At 39.4% G+C, this 20,009-nt stretch overlaps 1 protein-coding gene across 1 annotated transcript in view; it reads left to right on the top strand.

Annotated features, from left to right (window-relative positions):
- Positions 1 to 1,061: 1,061 nt before the first annotated feature.
- CTPS2 (CTP synthase 2) overlaps positions 1,062 to 20,009 on the top strand; it is a 69,156-nt gene continuing 50,208 nt past the window's right edge. Inside the window, exons 1-8 of the mRNA XM_056861757.1 lie at positions 1,062 to 1,263; positions 8,693 to 8,863; positions 10,043 to 10,143; positions 10,724 to 10,840; positions 12,716 to 12,799; positions 14,479 to 14,559; positions 16,733 to 16,884; positions 17,795 to 17,927. Coding sequence (XP_056717735.1) covers positions 1,098 to 1,263; positions 8,693 to 8,863; positions 10,043 to 10,143; positions 10,724 to 10,840; positions 12,716 to 12,799; positions 14,479 to 14,559; positions 16,733 to 16,884; positions 17,795 to 17,927 — 1,005 coding nt within the window. The 5' untranslated portion in view covers positions 1,062 to 1,097. The remainder of the gene's footprint in view (positions 1,264 to 8,692; positions 8,864 to 10,042; positions 10,144 to 10,723; positions 10,841 to 12,715; positions 12,800 to 14,478; positions 14,560 to 16,732; positions 16,885 to 17,794; positions 17,928 to 20,009) is intronic.

The raw sequence follows: 20,009 nt of genomic DNA, 5'->3' as shown, positions 1-20,009 counted from the left end.
GTTGCAACTAGGTCTGTTTTATTTAGAGCAAGCTCTGGCATGAGGGAAGGTTTTATTCTATATTTTTTGTCTTTTGTTCTATTTAAAGTATAGCCGAATGAAGGGAAAACTGTAGATTTCTTTACTTATACCATTCCAGTGATTGTAGTACAATATCATGCTATATGAGAATGGGGGGATGGATATGAACCTGTTGGTCCACTAGCATAAAGAATGGGGATAGATATGCTGCAGAGGGCTCAGCAGTTCACAGTTGCTTTTTTTAAACAACAAAAGAGAGTCAAACGTTTGGAGACATAAGGGTCACAAACTCAGTGAAAATGTAGACACATTTTTTTGATCACAGTGAAACATGGAGCAATCAATGCTGACTATGACAGGGCACCATAAATATTGGAGTGGGTGGGTAAATTGGCTCTTTCATTCAAGAATATGTTCCTGCCTATTGTATTATAATATTCAGTTGGATGTGAGAGTGGAGTATAACCCATCTCTTTCCTTTGCATCTGGAAGCATATAAACTCTAGTAGAGAGTTGGAGGGTTATATATTATTTATATAAATAAATAATAAGGAGCAGCAGCTAATAACAGTAAGCCAATCAGCTATTGAGCAACAATATATTAATATAACCTTGGTGGTAAATGGAAATTAAACAGAATCTCCACTATTAATTTTGTTTGTATGCCTTTAAAAGACATTCTTGGGAGTAAAATGTATGAGATGGGAACTGGGTCAGAGAAATTATTTATCTAACTCAATATTCTGTCTTCAATAGTAGCCATATCCAGATGCTTCAAAATTTTTACAAACACACATTGTTATTTCATGCCATTATGGACATCGTAAACATTATAATGAATTCCTGTGTATCCTGCCTTATGGCTGTTTATGTTTTTGTCTTCTAGGAATTTCTCTGGTGGGAATAAAATGTTATGCAAAAACATCTGCATGAAAAAAATAAGTTATTTCTTTGAAGATAACTTTAATTTTCTTCTTCTGCAGGAAATGTCAAAATACTTCACAAATCCACATTTAACAAATATTTTTATTTTTAGATTTCCAGTTCGAGATTTGCAGTGTACCTTTAATTACCCCATGAAGTACATCCTGGTAACTGGCGGTGTTATTTCAGGCATTGGTAAAGGAATTATTGCAAGTAGCATAGGCACCATCCTGAAATCATGTGGCCTTCGAGTTACTGCTATCAAAATAGATCCTTACATTAACATAGATGCTGGAACCTTCTCGCCTTATGAACATGGTATGAGTGTTGCAAATTTTCTCTCTACAAATCCAATTGTATTTATTTTCTTAAGACATAGGGCCCGCTGAAGTTTTGAAGCATCTGATTTTGTAAAGACTCCCAACAGTGAATTGATGCATATTTATCTAAAAGTACTGAACTTAGTGAGAGAGTTTTTTCTGAAGAAAGAGTGTTCAGGATTGCAGCTAGTGGCAACCTTGGTATTTGTTTAATCTGAGGATGCTGAGAGTTTATTTACATATTCATGATTATCATTCATTTGCTATATCATCAAGCAGTGAAGTGCACATGTGAATGAGCTATCATATCTACCCTTCCCCCATGGATCCAAAAATCTGTGGAGAGGGGGCTAAGACATACACATTTGCAAACCTGGCGTAACAGAGAAATTTGAAAACTTTAACAAAAAGGACAGGTTTTTTAAAAAAAACACCTCATACAGGAATAGGGATGCCTGTACATGCACAGACATTGCAGGGGGGGGGGGGAAACCCCAATGTTCCCATCAAAACAGAGTTGACCATTGTCTTGTCAGTGGGGCCTTTTGGCAGTGGCTTAAGGGCTAATTAATTGCTTACTAACTTTAGAATATTGCTGAGAATCTGAGCATTACAATGTCACAATAAGAGCTGGCAGTAGAATGTGATATGTCTTAACTTAGACATAAAGCTGTAAGTGAATTTTAAACAGCCTTGTTTGTGTGCCACATATAATATGACTGGTATAGATAGTTAATAAGAGCATACAGAGTATAGGATATGTTTTTTCTATATTATTTTGAATTAACTATTTTTGTTACCTATAGCATGTTGCAAAAGAAAGAAAACCCAACAGGTACTGTCAGGTCCAAAGTAGAAAAGCAGTATAGGAGATGAAAAATGATTTTTTTGTTTTTCCCTATGTAGCTGTTTGACTTACATTGCAATGCTAATCAGAGCGATACCTTCCTAAGACCGTTGACTTTGATGGATGTAAAAGGTATAACTATGCTTAGGATTGCACTGTAAGTAAAGTTTGGATCTTCTAAATGCATGTGGATGTTCCAAACATTGTTTCTAAACAATTGTTTGTTAAAAAGTTATTAACAAGGATTTTCGAGTGATGTCTTTAATTTTCACAATCTTAATTCAGCTTTTTGTACAAATAGATTGTGTTTACTTTTAATACATTCTCCTTTCCACTTTACGCAAAATAAAATTACATTAAACATCAAGTACCAGTTATGATAAACATAGTAAAAATTAATGTTAAAGCAAACATTGAAGCATGGCAAACCATGTCCTAAATCCCTCCATCCTGAAGCAGTAAGAATGACAGACTGGATAAAATGCTAGTGTCATGGGCCCTGCTTTGGGAGCTGAGGACTCGGAAGACTCTGAAGCTGAAGTGGAGGAACAAGTTGCCTCTGGGCCTTCAGTACCTCCATTGCAGTCAGTAGCACAGAAGCCTGAAACAACTCAGCAGGAACCACAGCTAGGCAGAGAGATGGAACAAGGGCAGACAGACGCTACTCTTCCCCCAACCCCTGCAGCGGAAGCTGAGAATGGCAGCCCTCCAAGCTCACCTGAACCTGATAGGCATATCAGGACTCGGCAGCGTGTGATTTTGCAGGGTAAAAGGAGAAGTGCTCGCTTGGAGAGGCTAAGCAGACAGAGAACTGGTGCTGAGTCGTTTCAGGATGAAGCCTAGCTTGGAAGTGCACTGACTGATAAAGGCAGTGCAGGCATGCTTTCACTTTGCGGAAGCAACCGTGCAGTTTCTCTATGTTCCTGCTACCGCCCGTGATTGATCTTTCCGGCCGTGACTTCCTGCTTTGACGACGCCTCTGACTTCTGACCTTGGTAGATAGCATAATCTTTGTTGCCTGCTCCGAAAGGGGCTAAATACCTCCCGCACGTCTGAGGACTGCGGGCACCGCCCAGCCCTTGGCCTACGCCGGCACAGCTAGTTTGTCTCAATTTTCTAAAATGGATGGAGAAAGAAAAGCCTTTACCACTTACCTGGAGTATATAATGAGGTAACCTGGTTATAGATTTCACAACAGAGTAATTTTTCCAGACTCTTCAAATTGAAAGACCATGATAGTTTAATTCTTCAGAAAAGTGGTCCAGCTGTCCTGTGACTTGGCTTTTGTAATGGAAAACTGGAGAGAGAAAAATAGTTATTTGTTACTGGAATGTTTCCTGCTTTGTTTAGAATCTAGGTAATTACTAGACATTCCTCTGATTTCGGCTCAACATAGAAAAATCTTGTTCATCATTGGGATCCAGTTTGTAGCTTGGGTCCAAAGCCTGGGGTCTATTCCTTTGAAGAACTCCCTTTTCCCGCTCTGAAGGAATCTTGATCTTTGGGTGTTTCTCGCCCATTGCTAGGGGTAGGCAGGACATCACTAACAACTTTCTGTCTCCTGGGCGAGGAACGCCTCCACTTCCAGTTCTTCTCCTGCCTTCGCTGGGGTAGAGTGTGTGCAGCCATAGCTGCAATCTAGCATAGATAGAGAAGTGGATCAGATTTCCTTTTTACCCTATTTTCATATCCAGCTGTTCTCCCTCCTTCCCCCCCTCTTGTCTGGGTACGTTTGTAGCTATTTTTAGCTCCTGGCTCAGCCGTCTAACAGCTGAGCCGTGGGAGAAACCATGGGAAAAACGCGGCAAACAAAATGGCTGCTGGAAAAGATGCATCGGAGGAGATTGAGCTCCTTTCCGATGCAGACCAAGAACTGGCCCTTAAATTGGCTCCCGCCGCTAGCCGCCCTGGCGGACTATCGGAGAGGGAGTCAGGGAAGATTTCGCCGCCTTCCGACACAGCCGGCAAAATGACTAAGAAAAATAAAACTAATGGCAGGAAGAAAAACGGCAGCCGCAAGCGCCCGTTTAAGCAGAGTTCCACTTCGACCTCTAAGATCCCCGCCGGATCCTCTGTGGCGCCTTTGAATAGGGAGCCCAAGAAGTCATTGGAGGGTAACATATTTCCACCTTCTGAAGAGGGCCCCCCCTCTAAGAACCCTACCTTTGAGCAAGTGCAAGATATGATTGAGGGATCCGTGGAAAGGCAATTCCAGAGGCTGCAGGCTCTTATCCTTCCCTTCCAACAAAGTTACCCTCATCAAGGGTCGTTCCAAACTTATTCACAGGGGTGCCCACTCAGTTTGGCTTCTTCCCCTAGGTCCTTGGCCATTTCTGAACCCATCCAGGAGGAGCCTGGCTGCAGCCAAAGTGCGCCCTCTAGGCAGTGGCTTACTAAGGCAGCCATGAAAGCAGGGCCAGTTACTCAAGTGCAGTTCAATAGGGATGACTGCTCCCTTGCAGATAGGGCCTCTGTAGCCGATGATAAATAGGAGGGAGAATTCATGTCAGACGAAGGACTCCCTGTTATGCAGGAACAGCAGCCCAGGCTGTTCTGTCCTGATGATTTTCAAGCACTTCTAGCTGATGCTTCGGAAGAATCTAAACCTAAATACAGACGCAAAGGTTCTAAGGAATACTTTTCCCAATGTGATGTTCAGACTGTTAAGGTTCCCTTACCGGAATACTTTGAGAAAGTTATTAGAGCGGAATGGGATAAACCCCTCCATAATAAGCAGTTCTCTGGCAATGCCAGGTACATTGTATCTAGGTTTTTATTTGTTTACTCACCGAGAAGTACATTGTTTACTCACCGAGAAGGTCCTTTCCACTCTGAAGTAGAAGGGCATCTTGCCCACCCGGAGATGGTAGCATCATCTTCCAAGGGTGGACAGACGCATACCAGTCTGACATACAGATCCGATTGACCTCATAGTATTTTAGAGTCATCATTAACTAGTTCTACTTTTCTTGTTCAGTTGACTGTTGTTTGTTGTACTCCTTGTTTGTGAGTGCTCTTTCCCTGTCTCTCGAGCTTGCTGTAGAATAACTAGAAGTGGAGGCGTTTCTCGCCCAGTTGTTAAGTCCTACCTACCCCTAGCAATGGGCGAGAAACACCCAAAGATCAAGATGCCCTTCTACTTCATAGCGGAAAGGACCTTCTCGGTGAGTAAACAATGTACCTTTCCATTATGATAATTCACAGTGGGTAGCCGTGTTAGTCTGTCTGCAGTAGTAGAAAAGAGCAAGAGTCCAGTAGCACCTTAAAGACTAACAAAAATATTTTCTGGCAGGGTATGAGCTTTCGTGAGCCACAGCCACTTAAAGACAGATGGATTCACATTCTAGCTGTATCTGAAGAAGTGAGCTGTGGCTCACGAAAACTCCTACCCTGCCAGAAAATATTTTTGTTAGTTTTTAAGGTGCTACCGGACTCTTGCTCTTTCCATTATGGTAAGACTATCTGGGCAAAAAGGCAATGCCAGAAAGGAAATATAATTTCAAATGAGAGATGAGTAGCTGAAAAAAAGACTGGATTCAGAAGTTCCAAATCTTCAGTTTCCTACTTTAATCTTTTAGAACTTTGAATAAATAATCCACATCCATGTTTATTTCTTATATGGCCACAAACTTATTCATGTGTATAAAGCAGATTAATAACCATTATTAATTAGTTTCCAAGCAGGAAATGTTTCAGCAATCAAGAAGAATCTTTTCCTCCTAGCTAGTGATCTACTGAAGAAGCAAACCCAATAGGAAAGTGGGCCCATGCTTCTGAAGAATTAAACTGATCAGTGCCAACTTCCATTTATTAGAGGCTCCATGCAGGTGCCAGGCACATTTCCAATTTCCTAGGCATGGATCCAGACAGCTACGCAGCAAAATCATTCAAAAGGAAATAACATAGAGGCACATAATGGGTGCTAGACCAGGTTCATTTATAGCTGCCCAAACTGGATCCAGTCAGAAGTGCACTTGTAAGGTTTCTCAAAAGCACACTCAAGTGAAGCAAGTACATACAGGCAGGGAAGGAAAATCTGGGCAAGGAGAAGCTGTGTTGGAGGTAGTGTTGGTTATACCCTTGAATGGAAGTTTCAGTGGGAGAGTCCAACAGTCCAAGTTAGATCACATTATACTTGGGACAGCTAATGTAGGTGTAATTCATTTCTAAGGTTGAGAGTTAATGTAGTCAGATTCTTTGTATTTAGGATCTCAGTAAGAGTACACATAATACAAAGGATCTGTTTTGATGACCACATAAATTGATAAAGGGCTTGATCTTTTAACACAGTTTTAATAAGTGTTCAGTTTGCAAATTGGTATGCTTCTTAAGGTGCTCAATTATCTATGTTTTTATGCTTTGGTTGGTTTTCTTTTTAATTTTTGGTTTTAATTAACAGCTTTTAATGCTTTCTGTGTTTATTATGTTGTAAATCGCCTTGTGTAGGTTGCCTGAAAAGGTGCCACATAAAATTTCTAAAATAGATAGAGAGAGCCATGTTTCCCTTTGAGACTTGTCTCCAGTGAGTGTCAAGAGATAGATCATGGTGGGATTATGCCTGATCCTGCTTTCTCTCAGCTAGCTCCCAGTCTTTATCTTTGAATTGAGCTCCAGACTTATTTTCTGGGCTGAGTCGTCTAGCAGAATGAAACTGATTTTAGTGCCAAGGTAGAAAGAGGCAGAAGAAAGACATGCCAAAATGGAGGCTGGATAGCAACATAAGACAAACTGCAGTTTGACTCTGGTTTGTTATCTGATTGATAATTCATTTATTATCTGATTGATTTGGGGCTTGGGGGATTTATGCCATGTGTTTACCTACTTTTGTTTTTTTGCTGATTTAAAAATTATTTTTAAAAGTTTTTTTGTTATAAAATTGTTTTATGTCCATATTTCTTCACTTCTGAAATTCAACAGTCACATACCTTTCAGGATTAAATTTAACATCATATTTAAGTGAATATATTAGAAGGAATGGTAAAAAGAAATCTGGTCGTGCTTCTTTTTACATATTTTTGAGACATAATATAGACTGTCATGAGGGATAATGTCATGAAGGATAATGTAATAGAAAGCAGCTTATTATTGTTATGATACTTTTATGAAGAAAATGCAAAGAGGTTTTGCTTGTGGGTTCCCTTATTATAGTCCCATCCATTATACTTAGGAAATACTGTGAATCTCATCACTTGCTATAAGTGGGGGCAGTTTGAGAGTAAATAATAAGACTACCCCCATCTACTGCTATAGAGAAGGCAGCTTGAGGAAGAAGAAAAGCCAGAATCATACTACTTACTCTGGGCATTCAACTGGAAAGAATATGTATGCCCTTGTAACACTGAAATAGGGCTGAGTAGAGAAAATATTGGAACAGAGTAAGGTACAATGCATATCTTGCAGATCTCATTTGACTTTTGAAGTGTTTTCATATGGTACAACATCTCTGGTCAGACGATCACCTGAAGTGATAGTATCACTTTACTCTGCTCTAGTTACACCTCAGTTGAAGTATTGTGTTCAGTTTTGGGTACTGCAGTTTAAGAAGGATGTTGACAAGCTGGAATGTGTTCAGAGGAGGGTAATGAAGATGGTGAAGGGTCTGGAGACCAAGTCCTAATGAGGAAAGGTTGAAGGAGCTCAATATGTTTACCCTGCGAGGAGACAACTGAGAGGTGATATGAAAGCCATCTTCAAGTATTTGAAGGGCTGTCACATAGAGGATGGAACGGAGTTGTTTTCTTTTACCCTGGAAAGTTAGACCAAAACCAAAGGGTTGAAATTAAATCAGAGTTTTCGGCTAAACATTAGGAAGAATTTCTTGACAGAGTGGTTCCTCCATGGCACAGGCTTCCTCGGGAGGTGGTGTGCTCTCCTCCTTTGGAGGTTTTTAAGCAGAGGCTAGATGGCCATCTGACAGTAATGCTGATTCTGTGAACTTAGGCAGATCATGAGAGTGAGGGCAGGAAGGGAAGAGTCAGTGCTCGGCACTTGTGGCTCTTCCTTACATATCTATGGTAATACCAGTCACCACTTTGGGGTCAAGAAGGAACTTTCCTTGAGGCTAAATTGGTGAGGGATCCTGGAGGTTTTTTGCCTTCCTCTGGGCATAGAGCAGGGCATAGAGCATTTGGAGAGTGGGTGGGGGGAGGTGGCTGTAAAGTTCCTGCATTGTGCAGGGGTTGGACCAGATTGCCCCTAAGACCCCTGACAGCTCTGTGTTTCTATGTTTCTGTGACTTCTTTCCAACTTTCATTTTTCAGAAATAAGTTTCTGACAGCACTGTCCTAAGCAGTTGCACCCATTGACTTCAGCGGTCTTAGAAGGGTGTAACTTAGTTTAGTGTAGTATTGTAGGTCTAATAATAAGTGCTGGATGCTTCAAATGAATACATTAGTAAAAGGCAGTTCAAATAAATTATATGGTTTCAGATCTCATGACTTTTCAGGTTTTTTGGTATGAAAAATTTCCTCTTCCTACAGGCTATCTGGTGTTTCATGTGTGTTCTTTGGAAAGTTATTTTTTCAGGACTGAAAATGTGTGTTGTCAATTATATATTTAAAAGATTGCTTTGTTTCTTCAGGTGAAGTTTTTGTTCTAAATGATGGTGGAGAAGTTGATTTAGACTTGGGAAACTATGAACGATTCTTGGATATTAACCTTTACAAGGATAACAACATTACCACTGGAAAGATCTATCAACATGTCATCAATAAAGAGAGGCATGGTGACTACTTGGGGAAAACAGTTCAAGGTACTATTGTGTTGTTCAGATTTGTATAGACCATTCCTTTATTGTGCTTGCCTTCTGCTGTTCCTCAAAGGAACTCAAGCACTGTGCATGTGGTTATCCCATTTTGTCTTTGGTGAGACTGAGTGACAGTTAGAGGTGTGTTCCATTTTTTGGGGTGCATTTTTTGGATTTGGGTTTAATAGACATGAACATTTTCAGAAAATCTGAAAAAAGCCAAATCCCCATACCTGTTTTTTTACCTGTTTTTTATGAATATCCGAAAAATTTTGGGTCCATTAAACCCTATGGGAAACCTTTGCGGGGCTCGGGGGGCAGTTTTTTAAGGTAGAACCACCAAATTTGTAGCATAGCTGCTGATGCCTCCCCTTACAAGAATCCCAAATTTGTGGGGCCCAAAATTTTCCTCCATTGTTTCCAATGGAGGACAAATGGGGCACCCTCTTTGGGGGGCCATAAAATTGGACCCCCTGACCCAATCTTTACCAAATGTCGAGGTTCTTGTAAGGAGTGTCGCCTGCATCTATGCTGCAAATTTGGTGACTCTGCCTCAAAAAACCACCCCCCAGAGCCTTCAAAGATAATAGACCTCAAACCCCCCCCCCCAAAAAAAAGATTGGCATTGCCTTTTCAACTCCATTAAAATGGTGCCTTTTTTTCCAGGGTTTGGCATAGCTGACTGCACGCCACTAGTGACAGCTGCTTGCCAAAGGCTTCCTAGCAAGCTTCATGTTGAAGCTTGTGATTATCTTTGTTTGCAGAATTGTTGTCATAGATTTGTTGTGTATTTGGCTATTCACTGTCGCTTATTTATTTACATATACAACTTTATACTTGAGATGTAATGGCAATAATTATATAAAGCTTTTCAAACTGTACAAAGTCAATTATGAAACCCTGCATAAGAATCTATTTGTAGAAACTTATTTTGAAGTGCTAAGTATAAATGTTCATGCCCAAATAATTGATATTTCAAACAGAACAGTTTATGTTGTCTTTTCCATTCACACTCCTTTTATTTATCTATTTAATTTGAGACTCTCTGAAGGATTTCTTTAGCTTAGATAAAGATGGCATGATTTTTATATGCCGAGCTGTCTCAAGTCTATTTTGCTAGTTAGTTTCTGATTTTTAAAAGTACATTATACTTTTTCTTGCATTAACATTTAGCTTGCCTTGCAGTTGTACCACATATTACTGATGCTGTTCAAGAATGGGTAATGAACCAGGCAAAGGTTCCTGTGGATAGTGATAAGAAACAGCCACAGATATGTGTAATTGAAGTGAGTATTACCATTATAGATATGGGTAATCAAAATAATATATTTTATAATGTGAATAGAGAATACCTTTACTTCCTCCTTTATGGTATTATTCTGAAGGTTCTTTAAGGAAACTATTTTGATATAATAATTGATCTGTTTTATTATCAGAATCTTTTTATGTGATGGTGCTTCTTTCCCTTTTGTTAAAGAACAAATGTAAGCAAATTACAAATGAAGAGTCTAGAGTAGCATGAGGGTTGAATTTGAGAGCCAGCGTGGTGTAGTGGTTAAGAGCGGTGTTTTGGAGTGGTGGAGTCTGATCTGGGAAACTGGGTTTGATTCCCCAGCGGTGGAGGCTCATCTGGTGAACTGGATTTGTTTTTGCACTCCTACACACGAAGCCAGCTGGGCGACCTTGGGCAAGTCACACTCTCTCAGCCCAACTACCTCACAGGGTGTCAGTTGTGGGGAGGGGAAGGGGATTGTAAGCCTGTTAAGTCTCCCTTAAGTGGCAGAGAAAGTCGGCAGATAAAAACCAACTCTTCTTCTCCTTTTCAATTTCTGTCTTATTTGATTAACTATAGACATTCCTTTACAGCTGGGTGGAACTATTGGAGACATTGAAGGAATGCCCTTTGTGGAAGCTTTCCGACAATTTCAGTTTAAGGCCAAAAGAGAAAATTTCTGCAATATCCATGTCAGTCTTGTGCCACAGGTAAATATTTATATTGTGTGTTGTGTTTTGAATATTATTATTAATTTTTCTAGTTTTAAATGTTATTAATAATAATATTTAAAACTAGAAAAATCAATTTAAAGTTTGTTTAAAGGATGGTGGATGAAGAGCAGGTTATGTTAACTTAGTTACAGATGGATGTTTATTGTTGCATTGCTGGCAATTGTGTATATTTTATATTTTCACATTAATTATTGCAAACAAAATTGTATTTTTTTAAGGCTGGATTGCTTTTAGGGTAGATTTTAGAAGCTAAGGATTTATTTACTTATTTCTCTGTGTGGTGTATCTTATTTTGATAGACGATAACATGTCTAAGCATAACTAAAATTAACAATTATTAATCTGAATTTAAAACAATCCATTAGTTGTAAATGAGGTACTACTTTTCAGAGATATGTTTTTGGAAGTTCAACAAATGCAAGGGTCCATGCCAATTTATCTTTTCTTTTAATGTGAAAATTGTATATTTTCTTAATGTGAACATGTAGTGAACAGTGCTGGTGCCCTTGGAGAGGGATGGTTGGTCAACTATGGGATTGGCGAGGACCCCTTGCGCTTACACTCCTCCTAGGAGTGCTTCACCAACCCCATGTCTCATTCCCATTGCCCAGTAGCATGATCATGAGCGAGGGGAACCGGAAAGGAGTTTTGGGAAAGAGGATCCTGCTTGTCAATGCACATCTGCCCCTTTGGGTCCTTCCTCCAGAGATGGGGTATCTGTTTGGGTTCTGAAATGGGAGAGGTCAGCCACAGAGTGTGGACTTGCTTGCCCCTTTAAGTGTTGGCTGAAAGTGCTCATCCAGTAGTGCCCTTTCTGTGCTTTTCCCATCGCCAAAGCGCCTTCCCGCTCGCTCTAAAGTATGCACAGCAGGGAGCTCTGAGACAAAGTCCTGTGCCGTTCACCCTACCTCATGAGTTGAGGGGTGTCCTGGCTGGGGTTTTTGTAGGATGAGAAGATGGGATTGGGTGCTAGGGAGGAGGCTTGGCTGCCACAAGGGAGGGGAACAATTGGTCGCGCCCATAGTCAGCATCGTGAGCTGCTTCGGGCCTCATGGGCATGGCTGCAGCAGTGGGTGCGGGCTTGATTTCTGAGTACAGTTGGCACCTGTGGGCTACACTGTGCTTTTTGTTGGCATAACTTTCTGCCTCTGACAGGGGGCATCCCCAGGCTGAAAGGGCTTAGGGAGCTGACTACCTCTGGCTTTGTCCCTAGAACTGGCCACAACCATGCTGGCGCAGAGGCCTACTCAGTAGCACTGATGGGCAGACATTGTGGGGCTGTGCTGGCACCCACGAGCAGCACAGTGGCATTGGGGGCCTGCACTGGTGTAACTGGCCCTTATGCTGTTGTAACTCAGAGATACAGCAATGTAAAGGTTAGTTGGCTCCCTGACCGCATTCGCCCCCCCCTTAGGATTGTGCTAGCCTTATAAAGTTTAACTCACTATCGGAGTTATTCTAATCCTATTATGACTGTTTGAGACTATCAAAAAATACACTTTCTTTTCTTTGCCACAAAGTTTATCCTTTTCATTTTCAACTTTTATTTTCTTTCCTGCCTCTTATATGTAGATACATTTGTTAAAGTAGCATACGGTTTGGCAGTTTGCAGCTCTCTGTCTCTAGTATTGTGAATATGTTCTATTTTGATGTAGAAAACTTAGTTTTAAATGTCATAAATGCACCAAATAATACCATTTAATATGCTTTTAAAATTATTTATTTTATATTAAAGCAGTAAAATATGTTTAGATTTGATAAAAGAGTAATTATTGCATATATTTCTGTTTTCCCAACATTTCTTGGAATTTTTTAAAATGTCTTTTTCACCCTCCCCTGCCAAATTTTCAGCCTAATGCTACTGGAGAACAGAAAACGAAGCCTACCCAGAATAGTGTCCGAGCTTTAAGAGGTCTCGGTCTCTCTCCTGACTTGGTGAGCTTGATAAAATCTAAACATTTATTTTCAAAGGAAAACCAATATAATTAAAAGAGTGCAAGTTAGAGACAACCATCAGTGTATACAGTGTAGCCCGTGGAATTCAAGTTGACTGTGTGAAATACGTTCTTTAAAATCACAAAAACATTATTTGTACTTTTATGCCCAAAACCATAGGGTCTGTTAAATGTATCCATTCTTTGATGTTTCATATGTTGATGTTACATTTATGCCCTGATATGTCAGGCGCCTTTTGGTTATACAATTACATGCCTGGTAGGCTCTTCCAGCTGTTTCCTTAATTACAGTAGGAAGTATACATTAGACTTCTCAAAAAGAGGCACACACAGGTTAATTAATCATACCTTATCTTATTTATTTTTATTTAATTTATACCCTGCCTTTCTCCCTCATGGGGACCCAAAGCAGCTTCCAGCAGTACTCTCTCCTCCATTTTATCCTCATAACAACCCTGTGAGATAGCTTAGGCTGAAAGTGTGTGACTGACCCAAGAAAACCTAGCAATCTTCCATGGAAGAGTGGGGATCTGAACCTGGGTCTTCCAGCTCCTAATATAACCCCTACACCACACTGGCTTTCTGCTGGTTAGCTTGTCTGCAGTGCTATGAGATGGCAATATGAGGAGTCTGCTGTGGTCTTATCACTTTTATTGTTATGTAGTTCCCTTTGCTAGCTTTTTCTCATTTGCTCTCAGCTTTTGTTGTTTCGTTATTCTTCTTCTGGTGTGTTGGTCATCATATATTTTAGGCTTCTTTGCTGCTGCTTCCTTTGTGCTCTAACTTGATCTTTAATAAGGCCTTCCTTGTCCTGCAGTTATAAAGATATCACTTGATCTTGGTGTTGTATTATGTATTATTGTTATGGTTAAGCTCAAGACCTTTGGTCAAAGGAGCTAGTAAATAAATGGAATGGATATCACTTGATCTTTTACCCAGTTCTAACCCTGATGGTTCCCCAGTATAGGCTAGTCCATTCTTCTCACTTGCAACATAATTTATTCCTTTTTCTTCTAGATAAGAGTAAATTTCAGTGTATTAATTTAACCAATGGAACATAGTATTTACAGCCAAAAATATAATGCCATGTTGTACAACATGATATCTGTTGAAGGCACAGAGACTGCATATACGTTCCAGTGTAAACTTTGGTGAGGCACCACGATTTATTTTAGTTTCAGCAAAACTTTTATGTGTAAGGAAGGAATATATATTTATATATCACTCTGCTGACAAAACTATAGAGGACAAAAACAGCTTTTATTTATGTATGAACGTATCTAGATGCTCAGATTCTTTAAAAAGTTCAGTGCATCTCAGGAAACCTTATAAAAATTGGCAGGTACAAAAGAAACCGGGAAGGAAAATATTGCAAATGGTGGGGAAATGGAAGAGGAAACTTGCATAGCATTGATTTGCGTGTGGCTGGAAAGAAACATAATACAAACACCTTGCTGAAGCTAAGCAAGTTAGTGGATGGGAGATCTCTTAGGAACCCTATGTATATGCTGCCTTGAGTTCTATCACGATAGAAAGGTGGAATATAAATGTAATAATAAATGAATTACTTTGTTGACATTTTGGGCAGTCTACCATACAGTTCTTTAAATTGTCTTTCTACAACCCATGTCGTTTATCTGCTTGTTTTTATTTTGACAGATAGTCTGCAGAAGTACTAAGCCTATAGAAATGGCTGTGAAAGAAAAGATCTCCATGTTTTGCCATGTAGAACCTGAACAGGTTTGTAGGCTCTTCAATGTAGCTGCATATTTAGGCTTTCCACTGATTCGTAGTTTTTTCTTAGTTCATGAGAGGGAGTAAATTTTTGGCTATTCAGTGTTAAAGAACAGTAAGCAGTCTTTTATTGAGATGATTACATTCTTCCCAAATCTGTGGACTATCTTCTACTTCAAGTCCTTCGTACTTCTCAGAATTTTCCTACTTGATATTTATAATCTCTTGTATTACATGTAACATACTAACTAGAAAAAATCAGTAAAACCTAGGCAAGTTTATGAAATCAAGGTCTGCTGTAATCCAGCAGAGGTCAGTATTTTATCTTTACACACCAGTAGTTCATATACAGAAATTTTTTTAAAAAGACGTGTAATTTTTTATGCTATTAACTAAAGAAGAAAGCACTATTATTTTTAACATAAACAGTTTAGGGGCTGATTCTTCAAGTATTTATTTATATTCATTGAATAAGTGTAACCTGTGCTTTGTCCCTAACGGGACTCAAGGCTTACAAAAATACAAATATAAAAACATACATGTTACAGACATAATAGTTAAGCTAGGACAGATCTACAGCACAGAACCCTAAAAACAGCACTCTTATTTATTTTATTTACATTCTCTCTGGGGCTCAAAGCAGATTATACAGAATAAGTCAGTACAATCAACAGGTTGGGACATCCAATAGACAATGCAATAGGATTTGACTTGTAGAAATCTAGAAACTGATCACAGGTGAAGCCCAGCATAAATACAAATATGGCATGAGAAACAAAAGCAAAAAATACGTAGTAGGAATCTACTTACAGCAACAGATTCTACCCACCCATACTAAAAACCCATCTACAAAAAGCTGTGCCTTATACTGTCTTCTAAAGATTAACAAGGAAGGACCTTCTGGCCTCCTTTGGGAGGCCTTGTCAGGAAGCCACAACTTAATTTCTTGACAGGCCTTTCCAAAGAATAGGAAGGGTTATGGTGAATGACTAGGCAGAGGCTATTCTCACTGACTTTAGGAGGGGCACTCAAACAGAAGCTGCTGGGCAACTCCATATTTGATACAGAAGCAGTGTGTTTGTATGTAGGCACTTCCACTCATTCCAGATTGCGTAGGGGCCTCCTTATTCAGCTATGTGCATGTAATCCAGCTCAGGTGCAGCGGGCATCATCCCACTCTCTTCTATTTGTATACATTGTATATGCTTTTGAATGCATGATTTGAGGCTAAAGTGGTATCTTTTCAATATCTGGGGCAATCAGGGTTTTGGTTTGTAGATAGAATGTTTATATTTTTAACAATTTAAAAACTATATTTTACAGTTGGTGTATTACAGGCTCGTTTGCAGAATATGAGTATAGGAAATTATTGAATAGAAATTTACAAGCTGCTTATGTCACTAAAAAGATAATTTGCTTGTCTATAATCTTGTCATCCTTACCAATACCATTTTGCTGACTGGATCTTTCTTCAGGTTTTTTCCATAATATAAAATAAGATACCGAAACATCTTGAAGAAACTCCTTGGATGCATGTGGGCTTATAAAACAGTAATAATATATGAATTCTTCTTTTCATATTCTGTAGGGTTGTGAGCTAATGATAAAACCTGCTTAGCACGGGCCTATGAATGATTACTTGGAAGTAAGTCCCACTCTATAAAGGGACATTCCATAGTAAAGGCATTGAGGATTTCATATTTAGATTATTCATTCATTCAATGATTAAAATGAATAAGATATATTAAATTGCCTAATTTTGCATTAAAATAAATAAGGATTTTGAAGATAAAGCATGCTCTCCTTATTTTTAAATAATACCTGCATACAATCACAGCAGGCACAACCTTAGAAACAAATAATAGCAGAGGGAAACACCTCTTCTAAGATTGTGCCTGCCATCTGGGTTTTTTATAAGTGTTTGTATTAAAAATAATCCATATGAAGGCCCATTTAAAATCTGCTGTTCAGTTGACCAAGGCCCGATTTTGCTCAATGAATCTGACATTAAATTTTATTTCTGTAATTTCCCCAACGAATTTTTCCTTCTGGGTAAGTAGTCTGGCAAGGTTTAAAGGAACATTAGATTTAATAGGTCTCACTCTTTGTACTTGTAAGTATACATCTATTTTGTTTGTTTTTTAAATTTAAGATATCAGTAATTAAAATCTGTTTCTAGGTAATATTCATCCATGATGTTTCTTCTACTTATCGGGTGCCCATCCTGTTGGAAGAGCAAGGCATAATTAAATATTTTAAAGAGAGATTGAACCTGCCCATTGAGGTCCAGCCAAGTGATCTTCTTTTCAAATGGAAAAAAATGGCCGATAGGTACTGCTTTCTTTTTGCTTGCCTCATTTCTTTCCACCTCCTCAATCTTAATCATTTGCACCAGAGCATCTTCTTGTAGCACGTTAGTAAAGGACTATGCTCACATAGTATATATTATTTTTTTTGTGATAACTGCAGAGATGTATCATTCCAGGGCTACCCTAAATTCCTGGGAAACCTGCCAAATGGCATATGGCTGTATTGGCTATATTTTTTAAACCCACAAGTAATGTAATTTTTTTTTTGACAAAATGCCACACAATAGAACATTTTTACCATACCGTTTTCCACGAAAAACAGTATTCAGCTTGATCGCTCCCTGCTGTTGCTCATCTTCTCATCTGAAGCACAGCAACAGCTGAAGAGCTCTGGGTTAGGCTGTCTGTACGAAGAGGTCACCCCTCGCTACAGCATATCTAGCTGGCCATTGGTACATCCTAATCGTTCTCTCAATTCATGTGGAAGGATTTTTCTTCACAATAACCCTTCCAACTAAATGCTCAGCTGGAATAACTGTTGTTATTCCAGTTTCAGCCCAGTCATATGTATTCAAAAAGAACCCCTAATGATTTTAGTGGGACTTTCTTCCAAATGTGTTCGTTTAGGATTGCAGCCATCAGTTATAATGCAAAACATTTTGGTGTCTGATGTAGAAAATCCAAATGGTGCCTTTCTGTGGGGAAAAAAATGTAGTGCTGCCTTTTACTGCTTCTCCAGAATCTGTTGTCTGTAGCAGATTATCTTGCCCTCCCTAATGGCAGCCCTAGTTCTAACAGCTACAAGCCATCTGTTTTTTTTGTTCCAAGGAGGAAATATGATTATTTTTTAAAACTTTTATAAGCTAAAAGTGAAAAACCTTTTGATGATTTTACGTGTGATGAGTGCATTGAATGATAACTTATATCGTCAGGTATGAGAGGATGCTGAAGACATGTTCTGTAGCTCTCGTTGGAAAGTACACAAAACTGAGTGATTGCTATACCTCTGTTTTCAAGGCCCTGGAACATTCAGCTTTGGCAATTAATCACAGACTTGATTTAATGGTGAGTATTGATCTTTTTTTCTTTCATTTCTTTCACTTGATGGCTTGACTTCATCAAAGGGTTGTAGTTGAGAAATAAAGTGTAAAATACTTAGGACTTCAGAGGCATAGAACTATAAAGTAACTTCAAGTCATTGTTTAAAAAAATCATAACAGTAATTTGCCAGTGTCATGTAGTGTAGACTAATCTGGAGAACCAGGTTTGATTCCCCACTCCTCTACATGAAGCCTACTGGGTGACCTTGGGCTAGTCATAGTTCTCTCAGCCTCTCCTACCTCCCAAGGTGCCTGTTGGGAGTTGATTGTAAGCTTCTTTGAGACAGAAAAGAGCAACCAAAATGACTAGAGCAACTTCCCTATAAGGAGCGGTTAAAACGCTTAGGGCTGTTCAGCTTGGAAAGAAGGCAGTTAAGGGGAGACATGATAGAGGTCTATAAAATTATGCATGGTATGGGGAGTGGACAGGGAGAAGCTTTTCTCCCTCTCTCATAATTCTAGAACACAGGTTCATCTGCTGAAGCTGGACAGTGTGAGATTCAAAACAGATAAAAGGAACACATTTCTTCACACAACGTATAGTTAAATTGTGAAACTCCCTGCTCCAGGATGTGGTGATGGCTGCCAACCTGGAAGGCTTTAAGAGGGAAGCGGACATGTTCATGGAGGAGAGGGGTATTCATGGCTACTAGTAAAAATGGATGTTAGTCATGATGCATACCTATTTTCTCCAGTCTCAGAGGAGCATACCAATTATTGATTGATTAGGTGCTTTGAAACACTGGCAGGACAATGCTGCTGCAGTTGTCTTGTTTGTGGGCTTCCTGGAGGCACCTAGTTGGCCACTGTGTGAACAGACTGCTGGACTTGATGGACGTTGGTCTGATCCAGCATGGCCATTCTTATGTTCTTATGAGACTCCTTATGGTAGAGAAAAATGGGATATAAAAACCAACTCTCCTTCTCTTCCTTCTCTGGATCTCTGTGCTCTGAATGGAGGGGCATATACTTGGCAAATATTTACTATTAAGTTAACAAGCGTGGTGTACTGGTTAAGGTGAACCTGGGAAACCCAGGTTCGAGTCCCTACTTGAGCCATGGAAGCTTGCTGGGTGACCTTGGGCCAGTCACCACACTCTCAGCCTTGACCCTGGCTAGTATTTGGATGGGAGACCTCCAAGGAATATTAGGGTCATGGCAAAAAACAACAACCCCAATGTCTCTTGCCTTAAAAACTCTGAGGTCACCATAAGTCAGCTGTGTCTTGACAGTAAAAAAAAGTATATTTATTTTCACTTAAAATGCATTAGTGAGAAGAATATGTGCAAGAGTTTTCTGGATTATACTGCCATTTGGTAAATAGCAAAGGATTGGATTTAATAACTTCAAACTATTGTAAAACATTTTGAAATTACTAATTACCTTTCAGCGCTGGAGCAGCTCTGCTCTTTACAACAGTCATGTTTGCTACATGAATGTTACAAACATGTAAAATGTACGTGGAGTATTTAAATACCTGTACAAAATGGGAAACCTGGCTGTTCAGATTTATTATTTTAATTAGCTTGGTGCAAATCTAAAGAGTACTGCAGCAATATCAGCTGTTATTTTAGCATAATTATGACCTTTAATTCTGCTAACAGATGAGCTGTCATTTGTGTCAATAACATTCAGCTGGACTTTTTTCTGGTCAAAAAACTGACAAGACTTACGTTGCCATCATAAGAGCAAAACCCCACATTATGCTGTACATGACTTGCAGCCATACGGTAGCAGGGTCCTGATTTCAGATCGAGACCATTGGGGGGGGGGGGGATCCTGCCTTCCCCACTCACCATGATCCGGATCTGAATTGGGACCTGCTTTGCTGTTACATAGTAGTTGTCATTAGGAAATCTCAGCTGCAGTATGGCTGAAAGTTCCTGTGGCAAATTCATGTAAAGCATAATATGTAGTTTGGCCCTAAGCTGAGCTACACACTAAATTAATTGGAAGTCAGTGGATTTAGAAGGCTGTAACTCTGCTTTGGATGGTACTGGTAGAGACCTTGCTAAAGATGCTGTGTAAATTATTTCCTTTTTGGAAA

The sequence above is a fragment of the Euleptes europaea genome, chromosome 16 (assembly GCF_029931775.1).
Source record: "Euleptes europaea isolate rEulEur1 chromosome 16, rEulEur1.hap1, whole genome shotgun sequence".
Classification (NCBI taxonomy): Eukaryota; Metazoa; Chordata; class Lepidosauria; order Squamata; family Sphaerodactylidae; genus Euleptes; species Euleptes europaea.
Note: the sequence above shows the minus strand (reverse complement) of the source record. Positions and strands in the feature narration are given on the sequence as shown.